General features: G+C 45.8%; 6 protein-coding genes across 6 annotated transcripts; 2 read left to right on the top strand and 4 right to left on the bottom strand.

Annotated features, from left to right (window-relative positions):
• Positions 1 to 499: 499 nt before the first annotated feature.
• TREMEDRAFT_65940 (uncharacterized protein) lies at positions 500 to 3459 on the bottom strand (the record flags this gene model as incomplete). The annotated part of the gene is made up of 11 exons (XM_007008005.1): positions 500 to 970; positions 1158 to 1197; positions 1364 to 1418; positions 1468 to 1557; positions 1693 to 1731; positions 1833 to 1970; positions 2143 to 2157; positions 2327 to 2369; positions 2552 to 2585; positions 2858 to 2948; positions 3213 to 3459. 11 exons carry the CDS (start codon positions 3457 to 3459, stop codon positions 500 to 502), a joined length of 1263 nt encoding a protein of 420 aa, XP_007008067.1.
• A 1022-nt stretch (positions 3460 to 4481) lies between these two features.
• TREMEDRAFT_35603 (uncharacterized protein) lies at positions 4482 to 6697 on the bottom strand (the record flags this gene model as incomplete). Its single annotated transcript, XM_007007944.1, has 10 exons — positions 4482 to 4520; positions 4664 to 4910; positions 5086 to 5354; positions 5456 to 5554; positions 5601 to 5718; positions 5788 to 5922; positions 5973 to 6054; positions 6188 to 6316; positions 6475 to 6506; positions 6606 to 6697. The coding sequence occupies 10 exons, from the start codon at positions 6695 to 6697 to the stop codon at positions 4482 to 4484; spliced, it is 1242 nt and encodes a 413-aa protein (XP_007008006.1).
• A 578-nt stretch (positions 6698 to 7275) lies between these two features.
• TREMEDRAFT_65938 (uncharacterized protein) lies at positions 7276 to 8763 on the top strand (the record flags this gene model as incomplete). The annotated part of the gene is made up of 7 exons (XM_007008004.1): positions 7276 to 7293; positions 7338 to 7358; positions 7526 to 7565; positions 7610 to 7714; positions 8086 to 8156; positions 8197 to 8218; positions 8279 to 8763. 7 exons carry the CDS (start codon positions 7276 to 7278, stop codon positions 8761 to 8763), a joined length of 762 nt encoding a protein of 253 aa, XP_007008066.1.
• Positions 8764 to 11552: 2789 nt separating this feature from the next.
• Positions 11553 to 13502, bottom strand: TREMEDRAFT_70333 (uncharacterized protein; the record flags this gene model as incomplete). Its single annotated transcript, XM_007008033.1, has 6 exons — positions 11553 to 11725; positions 11952 to 12027; positions 12192 to 12466; positions 12759 to 12860; positions 13099 to 13114; positions 13431 to 13502. 6 exons carry the CDS (start codon positions 13500 to 13502, stop codon positions 11553 to 11555), a joined length of 714 nt encoding a protein of 237 aa, XP_007008095.1.
• Positions 13503 to 14282: 780 nt separating this feature from the next.
• On the bottom strand, positions 14283 to 16065 carry TREMEDRAFT_41126 (uncharacterized protein). The gene is made up of 2 exons (XM_007007954.1): positions 15735 to 16065; positions 14283 to 15518 (listed from the first exon to the last, which is right to left on the bottom strand). Exons 1-2 carry the CDS (start codon positions 15789 to 15791, stop codon positions 14475 to 14477), a joined length of 1101 nt encoding a protein of 366 aa, XP_007008016.1. The 5' UTR covers positions 15792 to 16065; the 3' UTR covers positions 14283 to 14474.
• Positions 16066 to 16705: 640 nt separating this feature from the next.
• TREMEDRAFT_65936 (uncharacterized protein) lies at positions 16706 to 20118 on the top strand (the record flags this gene model as incomplete). The annotated part of the gene is made up of 8 exons (XM_007008003.1): positions 16706 to 16886; positions 16936 to 17280; positions 17575 to 17882; positions 17925 to 18368; positions 18414 to 18778; positions 18823 to 19300; positions 19373 to 19967; positions 20063 to 20118. The coding sequence occupies 8 exons, from the start codon at positions 16706 to 16708 to the stop codon at positions 20116 to 20118; spliced, it is 2772 nt and encodes a 923-aa protein (XP_007008065.1).
• Between the last annotated feature and the right edge of the window lie 304 nt (positions 20119 to 20422).

Genomic DNA, 20422 nt, shown 5'->3' with positions numbered 1-20422 from the left:
GGGCGGATTTTGTGGACAAAAATAGGGAAGTCGTCCACCAATTGATCAAGATGGGAACTTTGAGATACCTTGTGACAAAACATGACTGGTTGTCTACAGCTTGGCAAGACCATAAGCGTGAGCGCCATGAGGGCAATACACAGCTTCACGGATGTGTGAATACTAGTAGCAAGCTTTTAGAGGGATGAGGGAGACCTCAGATCAATGGACACTCACCATATGTGTCAACTCTGAAAGGTTCACTTCCATCAATCAAGACAGGAACTTACACCCTCAGGAGCGAGTAAAAATCAGTTGCAGGGTGAGATTATGAGAACAAAGTCATGCTACCGTTTGTTGAACAACATGCTGCGCTAGAGTATGTACGCTGGTAGTATCATGATCAGACTCTCATGGAATGGTCAGCATCTTCTCCACTCGGTCCATAGATACCATAACGTCCCCTGTCATATTGTTACATGATCCGAACACTTCTACACAATACAATCCACCTAAAAAATTAAAATCGTCGTTGAAATCTCGACCTCCTTTCATTTCGAGCAGTGACAACTTCCGTCTGAGTGACTTCAACCACCACAGTGTTCCCTTGAGTAATTGTCGTGGTTCCATCACCCCCTACATCTAATGCGTAACCACCATGGGAATGTCTACCTCCTCCTCCTCCTCCTCCACCGCCGCCACCAGCTACGACAGATGATGATGCTCCACCACCACCGCCAACGGGAACAGATGTAGTAGGTACCGCGGGTGGTGTAGTCGCACCTACTTGAGCATAAGTCGAAGTTGATACCGGAACAGCCGGCTCGGAAGCTCCTGATTCAGAACCGGAGCCAGAACTGGAATTGGATGAACCTGACCCGGAGCTTGAAGAACCTCCTACTATCGTGCCGCCCGAATCGAGAGTTTTGGGCGAGATACCGGATGGATTGATGCCTGCTCCTTTACCGCCAGGACAGAATTCTACAAAGTACTGAGTGTCAGTATATCCTCTCTTAATCAAATGGCCAACGGTGCGGGGATCTGCTTGTCTGGATAGGAGCGTAGGGTTCTAGGTGTTGTTTAATGGGTATAGAAGGATCCGAGGTTAGACGACCACAAGGACCAGATGATACAGAGAAACGGGAGTAGAAGAAGGGTCGGGAAAGTGAAGTACGCACGGATGGTCCGTTACAATTCAAGGCGCCGTTATTGGCATCACTACCTCATCAGCATCTACATCCCATTCAACCTTCTCTTTTTCTACTTGTATTTCACGAACCACATCACGTCGGAATGAGGACAAATCATACACCGATCCCGAGACGAGTGATCATCCACCATTATGAGATAGGATTACAGCATCAGAAAAGTTGCGGAGACTCACTCTTTAGCATACACATAACCCATCTGACAATTCTCCTTCAGAGCAGCGTAATAGGCTAATTGTCAGCTATCTCAAGGCAAAAGTAAACAAAGAAAAAGACGGACGTATGTTACTGGTAGGACAGTCATTTGCCCAGTTACCATTACAACAAGTAGGCGAGTTGGCGGGATCGAATGTACCCGTATGTAATGAGGCTACGAGTCAGCTACGCTCTTCCTTAACAAAAACAACTGGGGCGCAACGATTTCGCGATGATGATGTAATGGTTCTGAGTTCAGAGAGATGAATAGGTGGAAAGGAACAGGTATACGGCGAGCTGCAAAACTTACCGAATTCTATACCAGCACCACATGCACTTTGACAACTCCCTACTTGTCAGCAATCCATATAATCGATTACATGACTTGAGCAAAATGTTTTATTTGCATTGGTTTGTGATATGAAGGTGATATAGGTTGACAAAACTTACATATCTCACTGCTTCCCTTTGGAAACACAAGGTTCGGATCACAATCCGTCAAAATATCGGTGGTAGTACCACAAGAAGCTACACTACACGTTCCAGAGGTCCCACCAGAGGGAGTGATAGCGATCGGGATGTTGTAGCCTGGATGTGAGTACCAGCACATTTCTCTCCTCATCTCAATCCATGAGGAGCTCGAGTCAATGTGAGACCCAAGGTGTTTTGAGTGACATGGAAGGAGTAGGAAGTATCGGGTGATATGACTGCTGAGTGAAGTCATATATCGGCGGAGGATAGTGAAAGAACCAGGACTGACCATCTACCATGGACACTGCTGATTAGCTTTCATCCTGAATAAAGAGACGTGTCACGTCCATATACAAATGACATCCGATTAAGTCAAAAGTGAGTCCTTGCTCTATGAAGGTTCCAGAACGGAAGAGAGCGTATTTCGGATGTACGAGCGGGAAATGAAAGTGGATGACAGGGGGAGAACCTACCATCATACGTCTCATAAGTCGGAACCAGAGTAAATTCTGCCAACTGTTCATCAGATCTCATTGCATTATTTGTTCTCCTTCCCTCTTCACCTTCACCCCTCGGATAATATCAGGCCAAGTATGACGGAAGAAAAATTCATAGGATCGCATAGTGAAATCAAATTCCAGAGAAAGGAATCTCATTTGAACGATGTATGAGATGCGGAATATGATCGGAATACTCACAGTTGCTCCTGTTGTACCATACTCTGCACCATCGCTGTCTATCAACTCACATTCGTCATTCGCCAGAGAGACTTAAAATTGGGTGATGAAAGGGTTAAACGAAAATGGTATAGTTCAATAGTGAGACAGTGAACCAGAATACGAAAACTGTGAGTGGGAAATACGCAGTCCGATGGTGAAGTTGAGTGTACAGTACGTGCAGGCGGACGTCTTGTGACATCGGGTGAGGTGATAAGACATGTAGTCACATGGTGGTGAAAAAAGCGTGGAATGAAGGTAGTTCAGAGGACATATGGGGAAACTCACCAAGTCACAGAACCACTCTTACAAGCTCCAACTTGACATCCTCCTCCACCGGATTGACAACCCGTCCGTGCCCAGATCCTGGCGTTATGCCCTATTCGTCAGTCACATCAATATTCCGCCCGTCATCACTTGCAAAGTCTCTTGTCCCGACTACATCACCTCGACCGTCAAGAAACTATCCATCGATTCCACACGGATACATTCCAGCGCACAGTAGGCGGTAGAGGCGGAATACCATTGAAGGAAAAAAGTGTTTGAGCAACGATTTATTTGAACGAAAGATTTTCGGAACTACAGTGGTAAGGAAGGGCGGAGTCCCGAGTAGGAGCAGAAGGTACATGAGAAGTCAACTCACATCCTTCGGGCACGTTCAAGACCGTTGACGCCCCACCCGCCATCTCCCATCCACCAGGAGCAACAGCTCCATTGACACCTGTCACTTGACCACCTTGACCGGCATAAGCAGCGTAAACCGTACCACCACAAGAATTCTTGACCGTGACTTGACGTCCTTCGACCCTGATTCCTAAGCCAAAGACGAACAACCCCAACACTTGAAGGAAATCGATCGTCTTTCCACGGCTGATGTGAAAGAGGAACATGACGCGAATTACCGACTTGTCACTTGAATTTGAGCGTCAAACCAGAGAAAAATTGTCTGTTGAGAGGACTGGAATAGATTCAGTCCAGCCGTGATCGTCTCGATGAAATAGTCCGACAACTTCGACAATCGCCGAGATGAGAAGCGCCAGGCTTAAACACTTAGAAATATGGGAAGAGATATATATAACTTGGTATGGGCCCAGCCCTAGATAATCAATAAAGTCAACAAACCCAAGAAATCACAATCAGAATTGACCCATATAATATTAGCTAGACGTGGCCAGACCCTCGTGTGCACACCCGGGTCACCTGTCTCCTATCCTTTGACCTAACGGCTGACCACATGTGTCGGAGGACTCTCCTTGCCGAAGACGTCAAAGGAAGGTAGAGGGATGACGGGAAGGAGACCGTTTCGTATGGCTCTTTGCATTCATTTCTTGATTGAAGAGGTTTTCCCACTGTCCTTGGCATGGTTGTGGAGCGTGAGGGGACAACGGTTGCTGCTGATGTAAAACTTCATATGTCCCATGATGTTTCACTTTTGTTTGTGAGCTCGTAGAGTGTTGTCAGAGGGGATGATACCCTTGTCATTCGTCCAATGTCTTGCAGGTTTTCCTTCTCCGTAAGAACAATCAGATGCGATCAAGGAAATACGGGGCCGAAATGGAGTGTCAATGGGAACGAGAAGTGTCATCTAGACCTGTGTATTAGTAGTCAGCAATCGGGGCGAGTGGGTGACGCCGGGAGACGAGCCAATGAGGAGTCTACCACGTGGGAAAGGGGATACAGTGAGAAGAAATCAATGACGCTCGATGCGAAGCTGTCCATTCAGAAAGAAACTATCTGCATGATACGCAGCATCACAAATAATCTCCCACCTTCCCTCTGGAGTCGTTAAGGTTCTTCACAGGTCGTAAGGGTATGTTTAGTGGGTGGGGTAGGGCGAGGGAGAAACTAAGGGGCGATGAACAAGTGCGAGATACGTAAAGGGCGAGTCCGTGTGATACGTTGGCAGGAGGGTCTACTTGCCAAGGCCGAAGCGTTTTTTCTGCATGGTCAGCTACCTTGCAACATGAATCCCTTCATAGTGACTTGGCAGCACGGGACGCGGAATGAAATGACACGAGTGAATGCTCTTGAACAGCATCGGGAAGGGGGAGAAGAACAAATGGAAGAACGTTGAAGACCGTGACAGTCACTCACCGATCCCTTTTCAGGTGTGAGTGGTCGGCCACTTTCCACTCTCCTCTTCTTATCCTCCAGCTCGAGTCGCTGTTTCTCCAACGCCTCTTTCATCTCACGGTGTCTAGCGTACAGCTCTTCCTCGGATTGTCGCAGCTTCTGTTCCTTCTCTTGCACTTTTTGCTGGAAGACCATTTTCATCTCTGCTTCGATCTTGGCAAGCTTGGCGTCGTACATGGCTCTTTCCTCGGCTTGCTTGACAGCGGGACTGTTATCAGCATGTCTGCGTTTGGATCCAAGACAGAATTGGGAGCATTTTTGAGTGACACTCAGGTCCAGGCAGTACGCGAATCGAACTGCTGGGCAGTGATAATTTGAAGTGTGATGTGGCTAGGGGGTCATATATTAGAATGGAGCAACATGAGAACAAGCAGAACACCCACTTGGTCTCCTTGAACACACTCTCGTCCTGCGAGACACCCATGCTCTTGAGTTTGTCTGTCCTGTAGTTCTCATATAGAACATCATTCGTGTGTTCCCTCAGCTCCTCCATATGCGTACGGACCAACATCTGACGCAACTTGACAAAGTCGCAATGCGTCTCATTATCGACCTCGATGATACCCCATGGATAAGCCCGCCCGCGGACCTTCCGACCATCGGCACCGGTGACGAGGGCGTCGGAACCAACAACTGCAAAAGGTACTTTGCTCTGCGTTCTTAGCAGTGCCCCGAAAACTCTACTTCCTCGACAGCCAAGAAAGAGGTTGGACGATTTGACCGAGGAGAAGAGGACGAGAAATGAGCACTTACGATTATCTCTTCGTTTTCCATGACCGTTTCCTCGTCTTCATTGTCGTAGGCGGGAGGGTGGAAAATTTGAATTCCGTGATGCTGGATGTCACTGAGAATCTGTGCGGTCAGTCGGACTCAGAGCTACGGTGGTTCATCAACTGACCCGCTGTTTGAACAAGAGCACCTCCTCTTCTGTCAAAGTGTCGGCTTTGGCGATGACGGGGATCAGGTTGACTTTGGTATGCAAGCGACGCATGAATTCGATGTCAATGGGTTTAAGGCTGGCTGTCAGCTCACGAGGGTCAAAGCAGGGGTTGAAGATATTGCGTGAAACCGAACAGGTGACTCACGCATGGCCTGTAGGTTGGATGAAGTAGATACATGCGTGGACTCGGTTGTCACTGAGTTTGGACCTGTTCACGCGGTTCTCTTGTTCGAGATAATGATCGAATCGTGATTCGATGTTGTCCACGATTGGGCGCCAGCTGTCCATCAGCTTGTGCGTGTGGGAGGCTGAGAAGATGGTGATGCTTACCTGTCCTCGTTATTGACGAAATCACCGAAACCAGGGGTATCAACGACAGTGAGTTTGAGGCGGACACCACCCTCCTCAATTTCTAAAAAATCAGCTCTCCTTCGTTCACTCCCTAAATTTGTACCACCGGTCCTTGCTCCTAGGAGGACGAAAGGGGGTTGTTGAGGGGGTACGTGTGTGAGATTCGGTTAGATCAAGTATAATCGCTTACTCACCAGCACTGATACTCGTGATATCAACAGTCTTCGGTCTCTCCTGTCCCGGCAGTGGGATGACCTTTGGTTGATAGAGTTTCGTCTCAAAGAGCGTGTTGATCAGGGTAGACTTTCCCAATCCCGACTCGCCTGGAATCAGCATCGGTCGATCTCTCCTCTGCGCCTCTCTTCAAGATACCAGGGTATTATATTACCATGCGTTAAGACACATGGCGTCTTGTGACCTTGCAGCTCATCGTGATAGCTCGAGAAAGCGAGGCCCGAGCGTGGAGATGTGAAAAACGTACCGACTACCATGGCGACGAATTGGAAACCCCGACTGCATGGTCAGCTCCCAGTCAAATTGCAAAGCTGAGTTACGCAAGATATAAAAGATATGCTTTGACATGATGAGGCTAAAGAGTAGTCGTTGACATACCGTAGACTACGTCTGTGCACCTGGTTAGGAAGGTTGGAAAACCCGACCCAACTGGAAAGTTTCTTCCTATTGACCGTACCCTTCCCATCCATCCCTCCTGCATTGACAGCAGCTGGAGCGGGTGAAGCAGTGTTGTTTGCAGCGCCGTAAGGACTGACAGCTCTTGCACCGCTCATTGAACGAGAACGGGCGTCGTTGGAATAAGCGCCAGGAGACATGGACCTGTCTGCGGTAGGGGAGAGAGGTTGTTGGTAGTATGCGTCTGACATTGTGAGAGGAAAGAGAGAGAGAGGACGACCAAGCGACTTGTATGTCTGATCTGAACAAGAAAGAGGAAGAGTGAAGAAGAGAGAATAGAGGAAAGAGAAGGAATGTAGGGGGAGAGGGCGGTCAATGCGTTGGTGAACAAACGCTTGGACCACGTCAAGGAGGCGTGGGGGGGACAAGTGCCACTCAGGTGAGATATGTCGGTGTTTGCGATAACGCCGTTGAGCATATGTCAAGACTTTAGATTTCTCCGTTGGCTATACGTGATACAACTCGACAAGCACTCGCAATAAAAGCCCTGTAACATCTTTAGAAGGGCAAGAACTACCTCAAAAGTAGGAAAGGGAGGACTTTCGTATCTTCAGGAGTCTCCAGTCTCGCGAGTCGATAGGCAGGTTGAACCATGCGGTTGACACCAGAGGTCAGTTGCTCGCAATTTCACTACGTGCCGAAGCTGACATTCAGTTTGTTTCAAAATCACAATCAGTGAGTTTGGTCTCACACCCCGAAAAATATCATCCACTTCCAGGGTGATTTGAAACGGACGAGGGATGAGAAGTACATACCGAAGATAGAGATCGCGGTCGAGGAAGAACAGGGATGAACATTCTTCCAGAAGTAATCATACAATTTGGGAGACAGCTAATCTTCAGTATCTAAACCCTCTCAAAGAGCGTGAATTGGAGCTCCGAGGTCAGCTAGTCATATACTTCCCCAAGCGGTAAACTGATTATCAGGACTAGCAATACCCGTCATTGAAAATCTCGCATCACATCAGGGAACATACGATGTTCTCAACCTTACAGATAATTCAATAACCGTTTTGGGGAACATACCTCTTTGTGGGTCCCCTTTCTTTCATCTAGAAAATAACACGCAGAAGGACATTTCAATCATTCCAATCCGTTTTAAGACAATCCAATCAGGGGGAATGCTGATCAAGGATGAGTCACAATGGCTTTTCCGGCTTGTAACCATAATGGATGTTGAGAGAATCGGTATTGACACTGGTTCTCACAATTCCTGGTCTACGAGCAGGGTCGAATCTCGGGAGATTTGGTAACGAGATGTCACTGGGGATCGAGTGGATGTTACAGAAGTGTCGAGCTGTGTAGGGGAAGATGGTTCATTCGGGACGTTATGTGACCGATTTGACGCGAGGCAAGGATGAAGATGGGGAAGATGTCATAGTTTACGCACGACTGACATCCAGCACCAAGATTAGAAGTCATACATATCGCTCAAAATCAAATCTCATCAATATCACCATCCTTACCTCCTAATGTGAGTCAGACTCAATCTCGTTGACATGTGCTCATGTCAGATACCTAATCTGACAACATTAAGTGAGTTCTACCTCCTTGATTCGATACAAATTTAAAAGTATACCCCCTACTGACTCCCAGTCCTCACATCTAACTCCATCTCTTCCCTCTCCTCCTTACTCCCCTTATCCACCCTGACATCTCTCCGACATCTCTCCTTACTTCAAAATCCCATCACCCAAGTAGACCATTACAGACCATTCATAATCCACACCATCGCCTCGGGAAACTTACGAACTCTTGATTTCACCCGAATAAAAGATTCCGAACGATCCAATGCCAAACAACTATTCACCGAACCTGATTCCGGTTTACCTAACGCATTATGGAGAAAATTATCAGCTCCACCAATGGGAAAACAAACGGTTTTTACAAATCTACCACCTAGTGGTCCTAGAGCTGAAGGAGGAAGAAAAGGTGGGAAAGGTAGATTGATGACTCCTGATGAGAAAAAGAGGGTGGTGGAAGCTTTGACCAGAGCGAAAACGGCTGAAGAAGTAAGAAGATTGGAGAGAATGTTAGCGGAAGGTTTGATACCTGATGGAGAGAGTGTTAATGGGACTTGATAAGATATGGTATGCATGAGGTTTTATTTGATAATATACTGTTATCCATTTCAGTCACGTTCATAAGATACAATCAGAGTACTCTACTAGATCAATACGGAAAAGATTGATTGGAATGATGTTTTACAACAAGAGAGATGAGGTTTGAAGGTCTGCTCGAGCAACTTGTGAACTGGAGTACTCGTACAGATATGTCAATATGTATACCGATATGAGGTGTACACACTGTGTACAGTAGATGATATTTCGGATGAATAATAAGATAAGTTACCTTGATAGAGTGGTATCTTCGGCGAGGAACAAAAACGTCAAATGGATCATGTTGAGTGAGATATCCTAAATATATCTTCTGTCAAAGAGTTATGGTCAGCCTCGTGAAAACAAATGTACATGATATACATACACAACACCTCTCTTATCAAAAATGGAATGAAAAACAACCTTTATACATCTTTTCTCAATCTTTCAAAACCTCTCCAACCCATTCAGATAAATCATCAATTTCTTCATCTCCGAACCAATGTGTCAAAGGTGAATAACCCTTGAATCGTATTCCCGGTCTGACGAATGTGGTGGTAGAGTCTAATTGTGGACAACCGAATTTTGTAAGTAAAGAAAGTGAAGATTCAGCGACTGAGAGTTAATTTGGTTGATTGAGTCTTTAGTTTTCTTGAAAGGAAGGATGATCATGTCGAAATTGTGAAAGATGATCATGTCGAAATTGTCAGAAGAGGATGATGGTCGATTATCAAAGTTTCATGAGATCATGGGAGTAGAAAGAATTGTATGAGTATGAGTATGATTGCGGTGTTGAGTTATTGAGGTTATCTTTGTTCAAGATGGATAAAGTCGGATGGATAGTGGGGGTTATGGGGAGATGTGGTAAGATATTTGAGGAACGAGGAACTTACTGGAATATACAACGAGAGGATCTTCTTTCCCATGAGCTAAAAAAATTGGGATTTCTTTAGCTTGACGAGATATGATCTGTCTTGTCAACATGAGTACCAATTTCATACGTCACCACAATCCCGAGTTGACTTGATCAAACGAATACTAGTAACTAAACATGATGTTCAAACATTCTCATTCACTCATATTCTCGAATTCATTATCCTCCAAGTGTTTAAAACAAGTAAGTTAGTGGAGAAACGATCAGACACTATATGAAATATCCCAAATATCCCAAGTGAATCATAACACAAAAGTGGATTATAACACCCTAAAAGTTGAAAGTCAATCGCACAGATTAAATTTATTGCTAAACAATAATGAGAGAAATTTGGAAACCAAACTTACCATCTCCACATTCCTACCGAAAGGTATCCAAGTACTTAACCCTATCAACCCACCCAACTTTCTCTCTGTAGTTAAACCCAATAACAAAGCTACCGAACCACCTTGAGAAATCCCTCCCACTAAGATCTTCTTTTCTGGGATCCCAGAGTCAACTTCGGCTTGAATGATCTCGTCGATAGTTTGGACAATGGAATGAAGACCTTCTTCATCATGATATTCCGGATCGAGGATGAGTTCAGGATCAAGAGTTATGAGATCATACCATCCTGGCATTTCCATTCCTGATTGATAAATAAGTTTCACAAGTATTTCAATAGAAGTAAAAGATTGGAACACTTTAAATACAAACTTACCTCTGTTGATGGTGATTGGTAAAATAGGAGCATGAGGTAATATCCATTTTAGATTAGGATGTTCGTCGTAGAATGAATCTGCAAGTTCTAACATTCCATCTCCTATCATTTCAGCTCAGCTCATCTTGGGACGAACATCAGAGTCCATTCTTTGTCATCTCATGAAACCTTCTGTATTGAGCATCAAATCGCCGGAGAGTGATGTTCAATGTTCGATGGTTCGGACGTTAGGAACGGAGATTGGCCAGATTACAAGTATCGACATTGTTGCCATGACCATAGAGATTCGATGATTGAGTAACTTATTTGACTTGAACGTTCGAATTAAGAGGTCAGAGGTAAGACAATACAATGAAATGAATGGAGTTAAATTGGTAAGACGCCATTCAAGGATAAGATGAAGAGGTAACTTGATCGTTTAGACACACCTGAATCTCCCAGACCCTAATCATCAGCTCTTACCACCATCGACACCACCTCCGAGTCATCTTAATTCATCATCTCCTAAAACTTTCCAGTCCCAATCCTGTACAAAAAGTCATCATGAAAGTTTACTTCGAGTGACATGTACATAATCCATCACAAGAACAAGTAGCAGTACTCGAGTAGTCATAGGAAAATCCGTGGTCGTCGAAGTGAGGGTGGGGTACGCAAGACGACGTACATGTAGAAAGATGATGGTTGATTTATGTTCTTCTTTCGGTTCCACAACGATGTGATCTATCAACGAATCGGGGGAATCTCCTTCCGTCAATATCATGTCATTTAAGAAGAGGGACTCACCTTCTTGGGTGGTAGAATTCTGAGCGAGCGAGGTTGGGTCGGACATCGTCCTCGATATCCCCAAGACAATCAGGTAGTAAGATGTTCGAGTCAGATTGCAGATTGCAAGTGGTGAAGAGATAACTTCTTCCACACGTGCGAATCGAAATTGAAAGCGAATATCGAACGTTGAAGGATGGCGAATGAGAGTGGGGGAGGTGGGGAAGGGTGGGGGGAAAGTGGTCGACCTCCACTTTTGTTATACATACGAGTATTCTACAAAAACATCGAGGGACGAGTACTGCTGGCACAGTCATACGAGTACAGTAACAATGACAATACATACTCTACTACTACTTGTCATCCGGAAACATCTTACCTCAGAGCTTCCGTGATCCAATTTGACATATCTGTCAATTCCGTAGGAGAAGATGAATGACCTAAACGAGGATAACCTTCGAACCTGATTCCAGGGCGGGAGAATGTGGTGCCGTTGGGTACTCTGGGATAACCCAGTTTGGTCAGGAGTTCCAATGACATTTCTCCGACTGAGTGTCAGCGTGCATATCTACGATATGGGAGAAGGTGGTGAGATATGTAGAAGGAAGTGAAAGAAGAGTGGTGAAGAATGTGGATGGATTTGAGGTGAGGGAGGGAATGGTGGACTTGGGAGTAAGGGGAGGGAGGGAATGGTAGACTTGGAGTAAGGGAAGGGAGTATACGGTGCACTTGGGATTAAGAGAAGACGGGGAATGGAAAAGGAGAATTACTCACAGGTATAATGGACTATAGGATCATCTTTTCCATGTCCCCAGAAAATTGGTGTATCAGTGGCATGAGAAGATACCATCTTTGAATCAGTTCTCTCTCAGGGGGAATGAGGATACCGAGACGTAAGAGGTAGATTGTACTTGACCAAAAAGGGTCGACGTGTATCCAGACGCACTTAATGAGACGCCGGCAGTGAAGAGAAGTACAGACCGGGGGGTTAAAGTAGGAGGAGACTTCACTCACCTGTCCAACTTTATGACTCAACGGAACCCAAGTACTTAACCCAATTACACCTCCTAACCTTCTTCTAGTTGTCAAACCAAGTAATAAAGCCACAGCTCCTCCTTGTGAAAAACCCCCCACTATAATTTTATTTTCCGGTATACCCGCATCTACTTCAGATTGGATCAAAGCGTCAACGGCGGAGACGGATGATAATAGACCTCTTTCGTCGTCGTATGTGGGATCGAGAAGACGATCAAGAGTGGAGAGATCGAACCATCCTGGCATACGAGATCCTGGATGTGAACATTTTGTCATAGAATTTGAAGTGGACTTCTCGCTTTCGCTCTTAGATGGGACGAGCCTGATTAGATGGACGAGCTGTACAGATGAAAAAATGAAGGGATGGAGGAGGTGTAGAGATCAAGAGGTGAATGAATGAAGAGATGGGTTGGGTGTAGGGATGAAGAAATGAGTCGGGAGTAGAATTAGATGTTGCACAAGAGCCATAGACTGTCGGAGGAATCTTAGCGAAGGAGTGGGGACAGAGGGAGAAAATGGGAACAAGAAGAAGGATCCATAACTCACCTCCGTTGATGGTAATAGGAATAGTAGGAGCATGAGGTAATATCCATTTCACATTTGGGAATCTTGTCCATAATTGTTTTGCGACGGGTAACCAACCATGTCCTATTTGTGTAAGTTGTTTCCTTCTCTAGGAATAGTTTTAAACGCTGACGCAACGTGAGAAGGGAGGATATACAAGTGTGGAAGTGGGATGGAGTGGAGGTATGAACATTTCGAAAGCCCCAAGCGATGTTCGTCCGACAAAGATTATTGCAGTATTGAAACATTATTCGTTTCATGATCAGGATCGATACTGATAGAGAATTTGAAATGATGAAGTGAAATTGAATGAGAGACATACCGCTATCCCCAAGACCCTAATATCAGCTTGAACCTATCTCAAGATCGATCCCATGAAGATACAGTGAGTTTCGTCTTTCACACGGGGAGAGAGGGAGCATGGGTTCAGAAAGATGTCGAATTTCCACACAGATCTTCGAATGACCAATGAGATCATGAAGATCACCCCAAGTAGCATAGTAGCATGTAGGAGGTAGAAGGTAGTATTTCCGGTATCCAGGGGGATGGGGGACTTTTCAATATCCTCGAGTACACTAGAAAATAAAAGACTTTCTCTCAAACAGATCATCAATTACAAACAGACCTAGACGTAGAGAAAAGATAAAAACTTACATGAAGAAAGATGATAGTTGATGTATGTACATCTTTAGGAGCTACTTTCAAATGTTTTAGATGTGTAGTCATTTCACTTCGAACTCCTAAAAGTGGTCAACACCATAATCCATTTCAACGTCCATATCACGTCTTTAGATCACTAAATTTTCGGCTTTCTTTAGCTGCTAGCTGCTGGTGGATTGTGCAGTTGATCTACAGAATGTGGGCCACTTTGGTGAAGTGATTCTGAATGCCTGGTACGGTTCTGAAGATGGTGGTTGATGGTCTAGATGGTATAAAGAAATCAGGTATAAGTGATTTATGAACTCACCTTTGATTGTCGAAAATGTAATAACGTTCGATCTTGAGACTGTATCAAAGTTGCAAATTGTCACTACCACCAAACTGAGAAAGAGGAGAAGAAAGAGAGAGAGTGAGAGGGAGAGGGAACGACGGAAGTTGATTATTTTGACGAGGTGACGAGTCTAGATGACCAAGCGACGAAACGACGATGACGTTTTCTTCGGTTCACACCGATACACCGAGACCTCAACCACACTCAGTACACAGAATACTTACACTCAGTATAACTTATAGTTTACCGATGGAAGGAAAGCGGTTCGTCAGTCAGGAACAGAGAGTTCTTGAAGGAACTTAGTGGTTGTGATGGTGAGAAAGTTGTAGAGTGGTCGGATATGGGGCAGATGTTGAAAGTTGCAACATGCAACCATGCAACTAGAACTAGATAAGTAGGTTTTCAGAGGATGTTGTTGAAGAATATTCTATTCGTACAATTAGTCAATTGTGATACGTGACAACATCACACATCCATCATTGCAGATCTCTGATCACTGATCTCTGTCTTTGGGTATAACAAAAAAACAACTGTCCATCCTTATTCTTTTCTCTACCTCCTCCTATGCAAACATTGCACTATATCCTCTCCCTCTCTCAACAGATCATCCTCATCCTCGCCATTCCGATCTCAAATCGACAATTGACCATCCCTCCCTTCTCACCCACCCACCCCTGAACCTCCGAGAACCAAATAAGATGATTCCCTCACAACACCATCAAACCACCCAACAACCCTACGATACCCACAACTCCTCCCAACACACTCACCAAACCTCCATTCAAACCTTCCAATCTCCTACCTGCCGCACTGGCCGATCCGTTACCGTTGGTAGCTAATGAAGAGCTCAATCCTACTTGACTCATTATCGCCGCTATAAAGTTCGGTCCACAAGTCCCGTTGATCGCATTCCACAATTTTGGCTGACCTCCAAGGATAGCACTTGATGCTAATCCCATAGTGTACGGATAAGCAGCTTCGAATTTGACGTAACTGACCATGACCTCTCTTGCGCAGGGTGTACAGAGTTGAGCTGCTTTCATATCCGGTTGTAGGAACAAGAATGGGAGCATAGTATTTCTATATGTCGTGGTGTTTGGAGCGATCAAAGTGGCGGCTTCTACGACTTGAGCAGAATCACGGTTTTTGAAAAGTGATAAAGACAGAAGACGTTTAGTTATTGAGGTTGATGTAAGAGGGATTATAAGATATTGTCTTGCCAATTCTACAGCGTCGATTGTTGTCACTGTGGCTAAAAGAGTATTGTTGCTGATTCCTGTTACTACATCATCCGTTCCGGTGGAAGAAGCAGACGGAGCAGAGGAAGATGCAGAAGAAGAAGAAGATGATGATTGTTTGATTTCGTTTATACAATACTCTTGATTGGCAGAATCGATGGCGCAAACAGCGGCTACCATGGGGTTGAAAGCATAAAGTAGATCGTAAAGGTCACGGACTTGAGAATTAGATTGACCGGAAGATGTTAATTCGACGTTGCAAGTGGACCAAAACTGTGAGAGCCAACCACGAATGACGTTATCTTGGCATTTAGCCTTGTCATTACACATTGCGGCAAGAGCAAAGTTGATATCGCTTTGCGATACGTTGGGAGAACCAGAAGGCGTGGGAGTGAATGCGGAGGTGATGTTGATTAATTGTCCGATGCAACTTTGAAGGGTGAGATCGGAGTTGAGAGAGGTGAGGAAGGTGGTACATGATGAAGTGATGTTGGTAGGGATGAGGGTGATGTTCTGTGAGTTAGCTAGAAGCTTGACCGTCCTACTCCCAAGTGCAAACACCATGACCTATCATCAGGAGCGTCGTTGTGAAATTGGTCAAGGTAGACAAGATTTGATGTGGAGGAGAAAGAACTCTATGACCCCTCATCTCCAGTCCTCCTTTCTCACCACCCATCTCATGAGATTTCTCCATAGTAGACGCAACCAGTGGAATACGGGTTGACTCACCTGCGCACTGACCCCCAAGACGACCGCACTCAAACCGATAGTAGCTAACAGCTTCATATTGTGTGTTTTCTCTTTCCAATAATCCTATTATCCCAATGGTCCTATGATCTTCCTTCTGTGATGTCTTTCTGACTCTCTCTCTGGTTTATTGTCCAACGATGAGACGTCCTTTGTCAACGTGATGTATTGTGTATGTAGTACGGTGTTCCCTACCAATCGATGATCCTCAAGGTGTATTGATTGGATGTTCGACTGTTCACTGTGTATAGGTAAAAGAAAGACGGATAAAGAGTGTAAAGCTGTTGTATTGTAGTTTGATATGCCAAGTGATACGGGAAAGGAAAGAAAAGAAGGTAAAGAGAGAGGAAAAGACGGAAGGGATGAAACACCCCGAAAGCGAAAGTGAGAAAAAACGAGGGTCCGAGCGGAGTAAGAGTGTTTGTCCCTTCAGGGTGCCATATGGCGGTTGCTGGGCTAAGACTTATTCGAGCCACAATTAACGGCGACAATAGCCACGTGGTATCAACGTCTAGATTGCGGCGCGTAGGGATAATCCCCCCACCTCTTGAATTATTTTCACCCCATTTTTGCAATTCATCCGAAAAACCCCCCACTCAACCCGTTATTCACCCCACTCCTTCCACATTACCATCTTGGAAGCAGAAAAACCCCTCACTTGTTACTAGAACCTCCTACCATGGCTTGCTGCATATCTTCTGACTCCCAGGGGTCTACACTGTCCATAAATGTGTGACTTCGCATTATTCGCGAAGGGGTTTATTCATTCACAGTTGAATTCGCAGGCCGGTTCGCACTGACCTTGCAGATCACCCAACTCTCATTTAATGGGCGTATTGACACTCTGGGCGATCTGTGAATAATGCTGTATGCACATTTACACCTCCTGGACTTGCTTAGCTACTTATCTCTTCACACATGTTCTCACATACCTCATTTGCATTATAATTTCAATGACACCACGGTCTTTGGCTCATCAACTTGTATTGAACGCTTCAGTAAAGCGAACACCTGGTAGACCAGCTCGAAAATACCAAGATCAGTCCTCAGGAACTCCCACAAAAGTCCCAAAGCGTCAGCTTGGTCAGGATGTCAGTTTAGGTACCGCTAAACCTTCAAAAAAGAGTGGCAACAGTGAGTTTATAAAGTCGTTCGCGAATTATGTTATGTTGATTCTGTACAGTTAACGACCCTTTTACAGAGCAAGATACCTGTGATGTCCTGGAAGCCTTTCACAACTTCCCTTTTCAGGGCTCTGAGGCTCACCAGCTTGAGCAAGAACAGCTGAAAAAACAACAAGCAATTGACAACGATTACTTTGACAATGGTCGTGATGTCCTTGAACAATTTCAGGACTTTGAGTTTATCTCTGACCAACTGGATATGGAAGTAGATCCAGCAGTGGAGAAAGGCCGAGATGGACAGCCAGAGAAGATCAAAGATAAAGAGAAGGAAGAGGAAAGGGAAGGGAAAGAGGGAGAGGGAGAAGCAAGGGGGGCAGGATATGCGAAGAACACTGCGAATCAAGGTCAGAATTCTCTTTACATATTCAGGTGTCCAGTTGCTGAGTCTCTGTAGTCTCTCCTTACCCTGTAAGGCCCCACTCAATCCCCAATCATCCTGTTGGCAACGTTCGCACACCTCATATTCCCCGTTCGCACTTGAGGAAGAGGAAATATGAATCTGATGGTGAGGTCTTCTTCAATCAGTGTATTCTGTTAACCTTTCGCAGTTGTGACACCCAATACCCATGACCCAGGCACTGAAACGGACACAACCACAACATACCTGCCCCCCTCCACCTCAACCTCACACTTTTCAGGCTATGTGACAAGCCTGTCTACCCTTTCGCATCCTCCAACCACGCAAAAGGTTGATTATACCTCAATTCGCGAGCAAGCTTTGAGGAATCGAACTATCATTGAACTCGAAAGTACTCAGATTCCACCATCACTCCAGGAGCAGCAGCCATCCACTTTCAACACTGTACGCACAAAAGCCAGCCTCGGTCCTGGCATCACTGCAGTGAAGAACTTCTGTGTGCTTTCTGCGAATGATATTGGTCAGGATGAGCGTTACGAGGAGATTGAGGTAGCTTTTCACCTTATTCCTAAGGCTTTTGACATGATGGTGAGTTATTTATCACTCTGGTAACATTACTGACATCCGTAGACACAGGACTACCTCCTCAGATCACAAAGAGTATCAAACCATGTCAAGGTGGAGTGGTTAGATCCTCCAGGACTTCACCCAAGTGACATTCGCGGACGTCACGCAGTCTTCCATGTCTCAGATGAGGCCTTCGCAAAAGGTCCTGATAAGTTGGTATGGCGCTCGAGGTTCAATTGCAGTGGTAGCTGCCAGCAAGTTCAAGCCCTACCTACCTCACTTCCAGTACAACAACGTCCAAAGAGGAATTTACGAAAACGACAGAGGACAGAGGAAAGGAGTGAGGGGCATGAGGGCAGTGAGGGGAGTGAGGCAAGAAATAGAAACGAAGGGACAGAGGGGGATGAGTGGGCTGAGGAGGATCAGGGGAGTCTCCAAGGCAAAGAGGATCCTGTAGAGACAAAAAGGACCACAATTCGCAAACGCAGATGTCCACTGTGTGTTGAAGTGAGTCATGACTCTTGTATAGAGATGAGTTGAGCTTATTCGCAGGTGCGAATGACTCCTAGAAGCATTCGCAGAGGATATTGCACAATTATCCAGCCGTTACCTTCCTACCATGGGGATCCAAAACCTCTGAGCCTTCTACGGATATCCTACCACATGCGAAATATCCTTCATGACGCTGCGACACTGGTAGGAACAACTGAAAGTCGTCTAAAGCTTCGATGGTTCACCAGTATCTCCAAGCTCCATCCTTATGCAACTTGGTTGTCCGACAATTGTCCTCATAGGATGCCCAAAGAGAGTGACTTTGCAACCGCCATACGAACAGCATTGAGGCAAGACAGACTGGACACTTTACCATTGGCGGCTATTCAAGTCCTCCACTCAGCAAATCCATCAACATTCCTCAGGTGAGTTACATTCGCAGGGCCGCCTGACCCAGGCTGATATCCAGTTGTGAAATCCCTCACAATCTTGTCCTTGGAGGAACTGAAGAGTTTCCCACCAATGCCACTTTCCAATGTGTGATTAGCCCCAAACACGCTCTTCAAACTGCCATTCGCCATGCTCGTGAAAGGGGATTAGCCATGGACTCTTCTTGGAGGAACAAAAACGCAATTCGGTGTCCAGTCACCTTCCTCACCACTGTCAATGAGCACAATCACATGGTGCCAATGGCTGTAATGCTCTCAAATCATGCCACCACCGCGTCCTACACCCATCTCCTCTCTGTCTTTCGAAACGCTGTGGAAGAGGAAGCAAAAGCTCTTGCGAATGGTACCTCAGAGGTCATCAGCGAATTTGAAGACAAGGAGATTATTCTCAATAATGCCATCCTCATTACTGAGGATGGCTTCTGGCCCCTCATGGTCATGATTGATTGTGATGCCGCGGAGCGAAATGCAGCCCACACAGTTTTCCCAGGAACTCCTGTGCGTCTCTGTCAATTTCATTTCATGCATGCAGCAAGGGAAAGGATGGACAGACGGCTTGGACGAACTCAGGTTGGTCGCGAGAAGACATCTAGGTTCCTCTCCGCCCTTCGAAAGTGTCAGAGGTGTGATGTGGAAGAGGAGTGGGAGGAAGTGTATGAAGAGTTTGAGGCAGATGTACTGGAGTTGTTGGACGGGGACGAAGAACATTGGGAGACCATTCGCAGATGGTTAAATACTCAATGGTTCAGCGAAAGCTGGCGCAAATGTCTCATGGATTATGGTCTTCCTCGCGAACACACAAGAGATGGGCCGCTTTCTACCAACAACTTTGTTGAGGCGGCATTCAGGACTTTCGACAGAGTTTTCCTACAAGCCCGAGCCAATAAGCGAATCGATAAACTCCTTGCCGTTATTGTCAACATCTACTTTCCAATGTATCTCTATTCCCCCCCAACTTCTGGTCGATGTGATCCCGACATAACACAAGAGATCCAGAAGGGTCTTGAGATCTGGCAGCTGGGTCAGCTCAAGCGTTGTGATCCGGAAGAAATACCCAGCCGCTTGGAACCTTTGAAAGAAACCTTCACCATTGAGTCCGGCCTGCGAAAGCAAAACGCGCATTACTGTGGAATAAAGAAATCCAGTGCTCGCGAATACTGCTCCTGTGGGTGGTTCCAGTCTAGAGGGAAGAGATGTCGGGGATTATGGGCTCTTCATTGTCTTAGAACCTGTGGAGAGCTAGAGGCATATGAGGGACAGACTGCAGCATATGTAACAGCTTTGCGATTGGGGCTAGGGGAAGGGGTGGGGAATAAGGGAACCACTTCGGCGCAAGCTGACCAGGAGGAACTGCAAAGGTGGTGGGGACACGATCCAACAGAACTTCCCGACCAACAGTGGGATACTACATCGAGACCCAGTGGTTGTTTGTTAGTCAGTATTGATTCAAAAGATCTTGATACAGAAACACCAGCGAATGAGGAAGAGATCGATCCCCCTATAGGTCGACGACATAAAGCTGTGCGTTCTGAGTCAGAAGAAGGCTGCGAGACCCCCAAGGAAAGCAAAGGTCAACCCATACAGCCTAACAAAGGTGGACGGCCTGCTCCAACAAGCCTC

This window comes from Tremella mesenterica, assembly GCF_000271645.1.
Source record: "Tremella mesenterica DSM 1558 unplaced genomic scaffold TREMEscaffold_17, whole genome shotgun sequence".
Lineage (NCBI taxonomy): Eukaryota > Fungi > Basidiomycota > Tremellomycetes > Tremellales > Tremellaceae > Tremella > Tremella mesenterica.
Note: the sequence above shows the minus strand (reverse complement) of the source record. Positions and strands in the feature narration are given on the sequence as shown.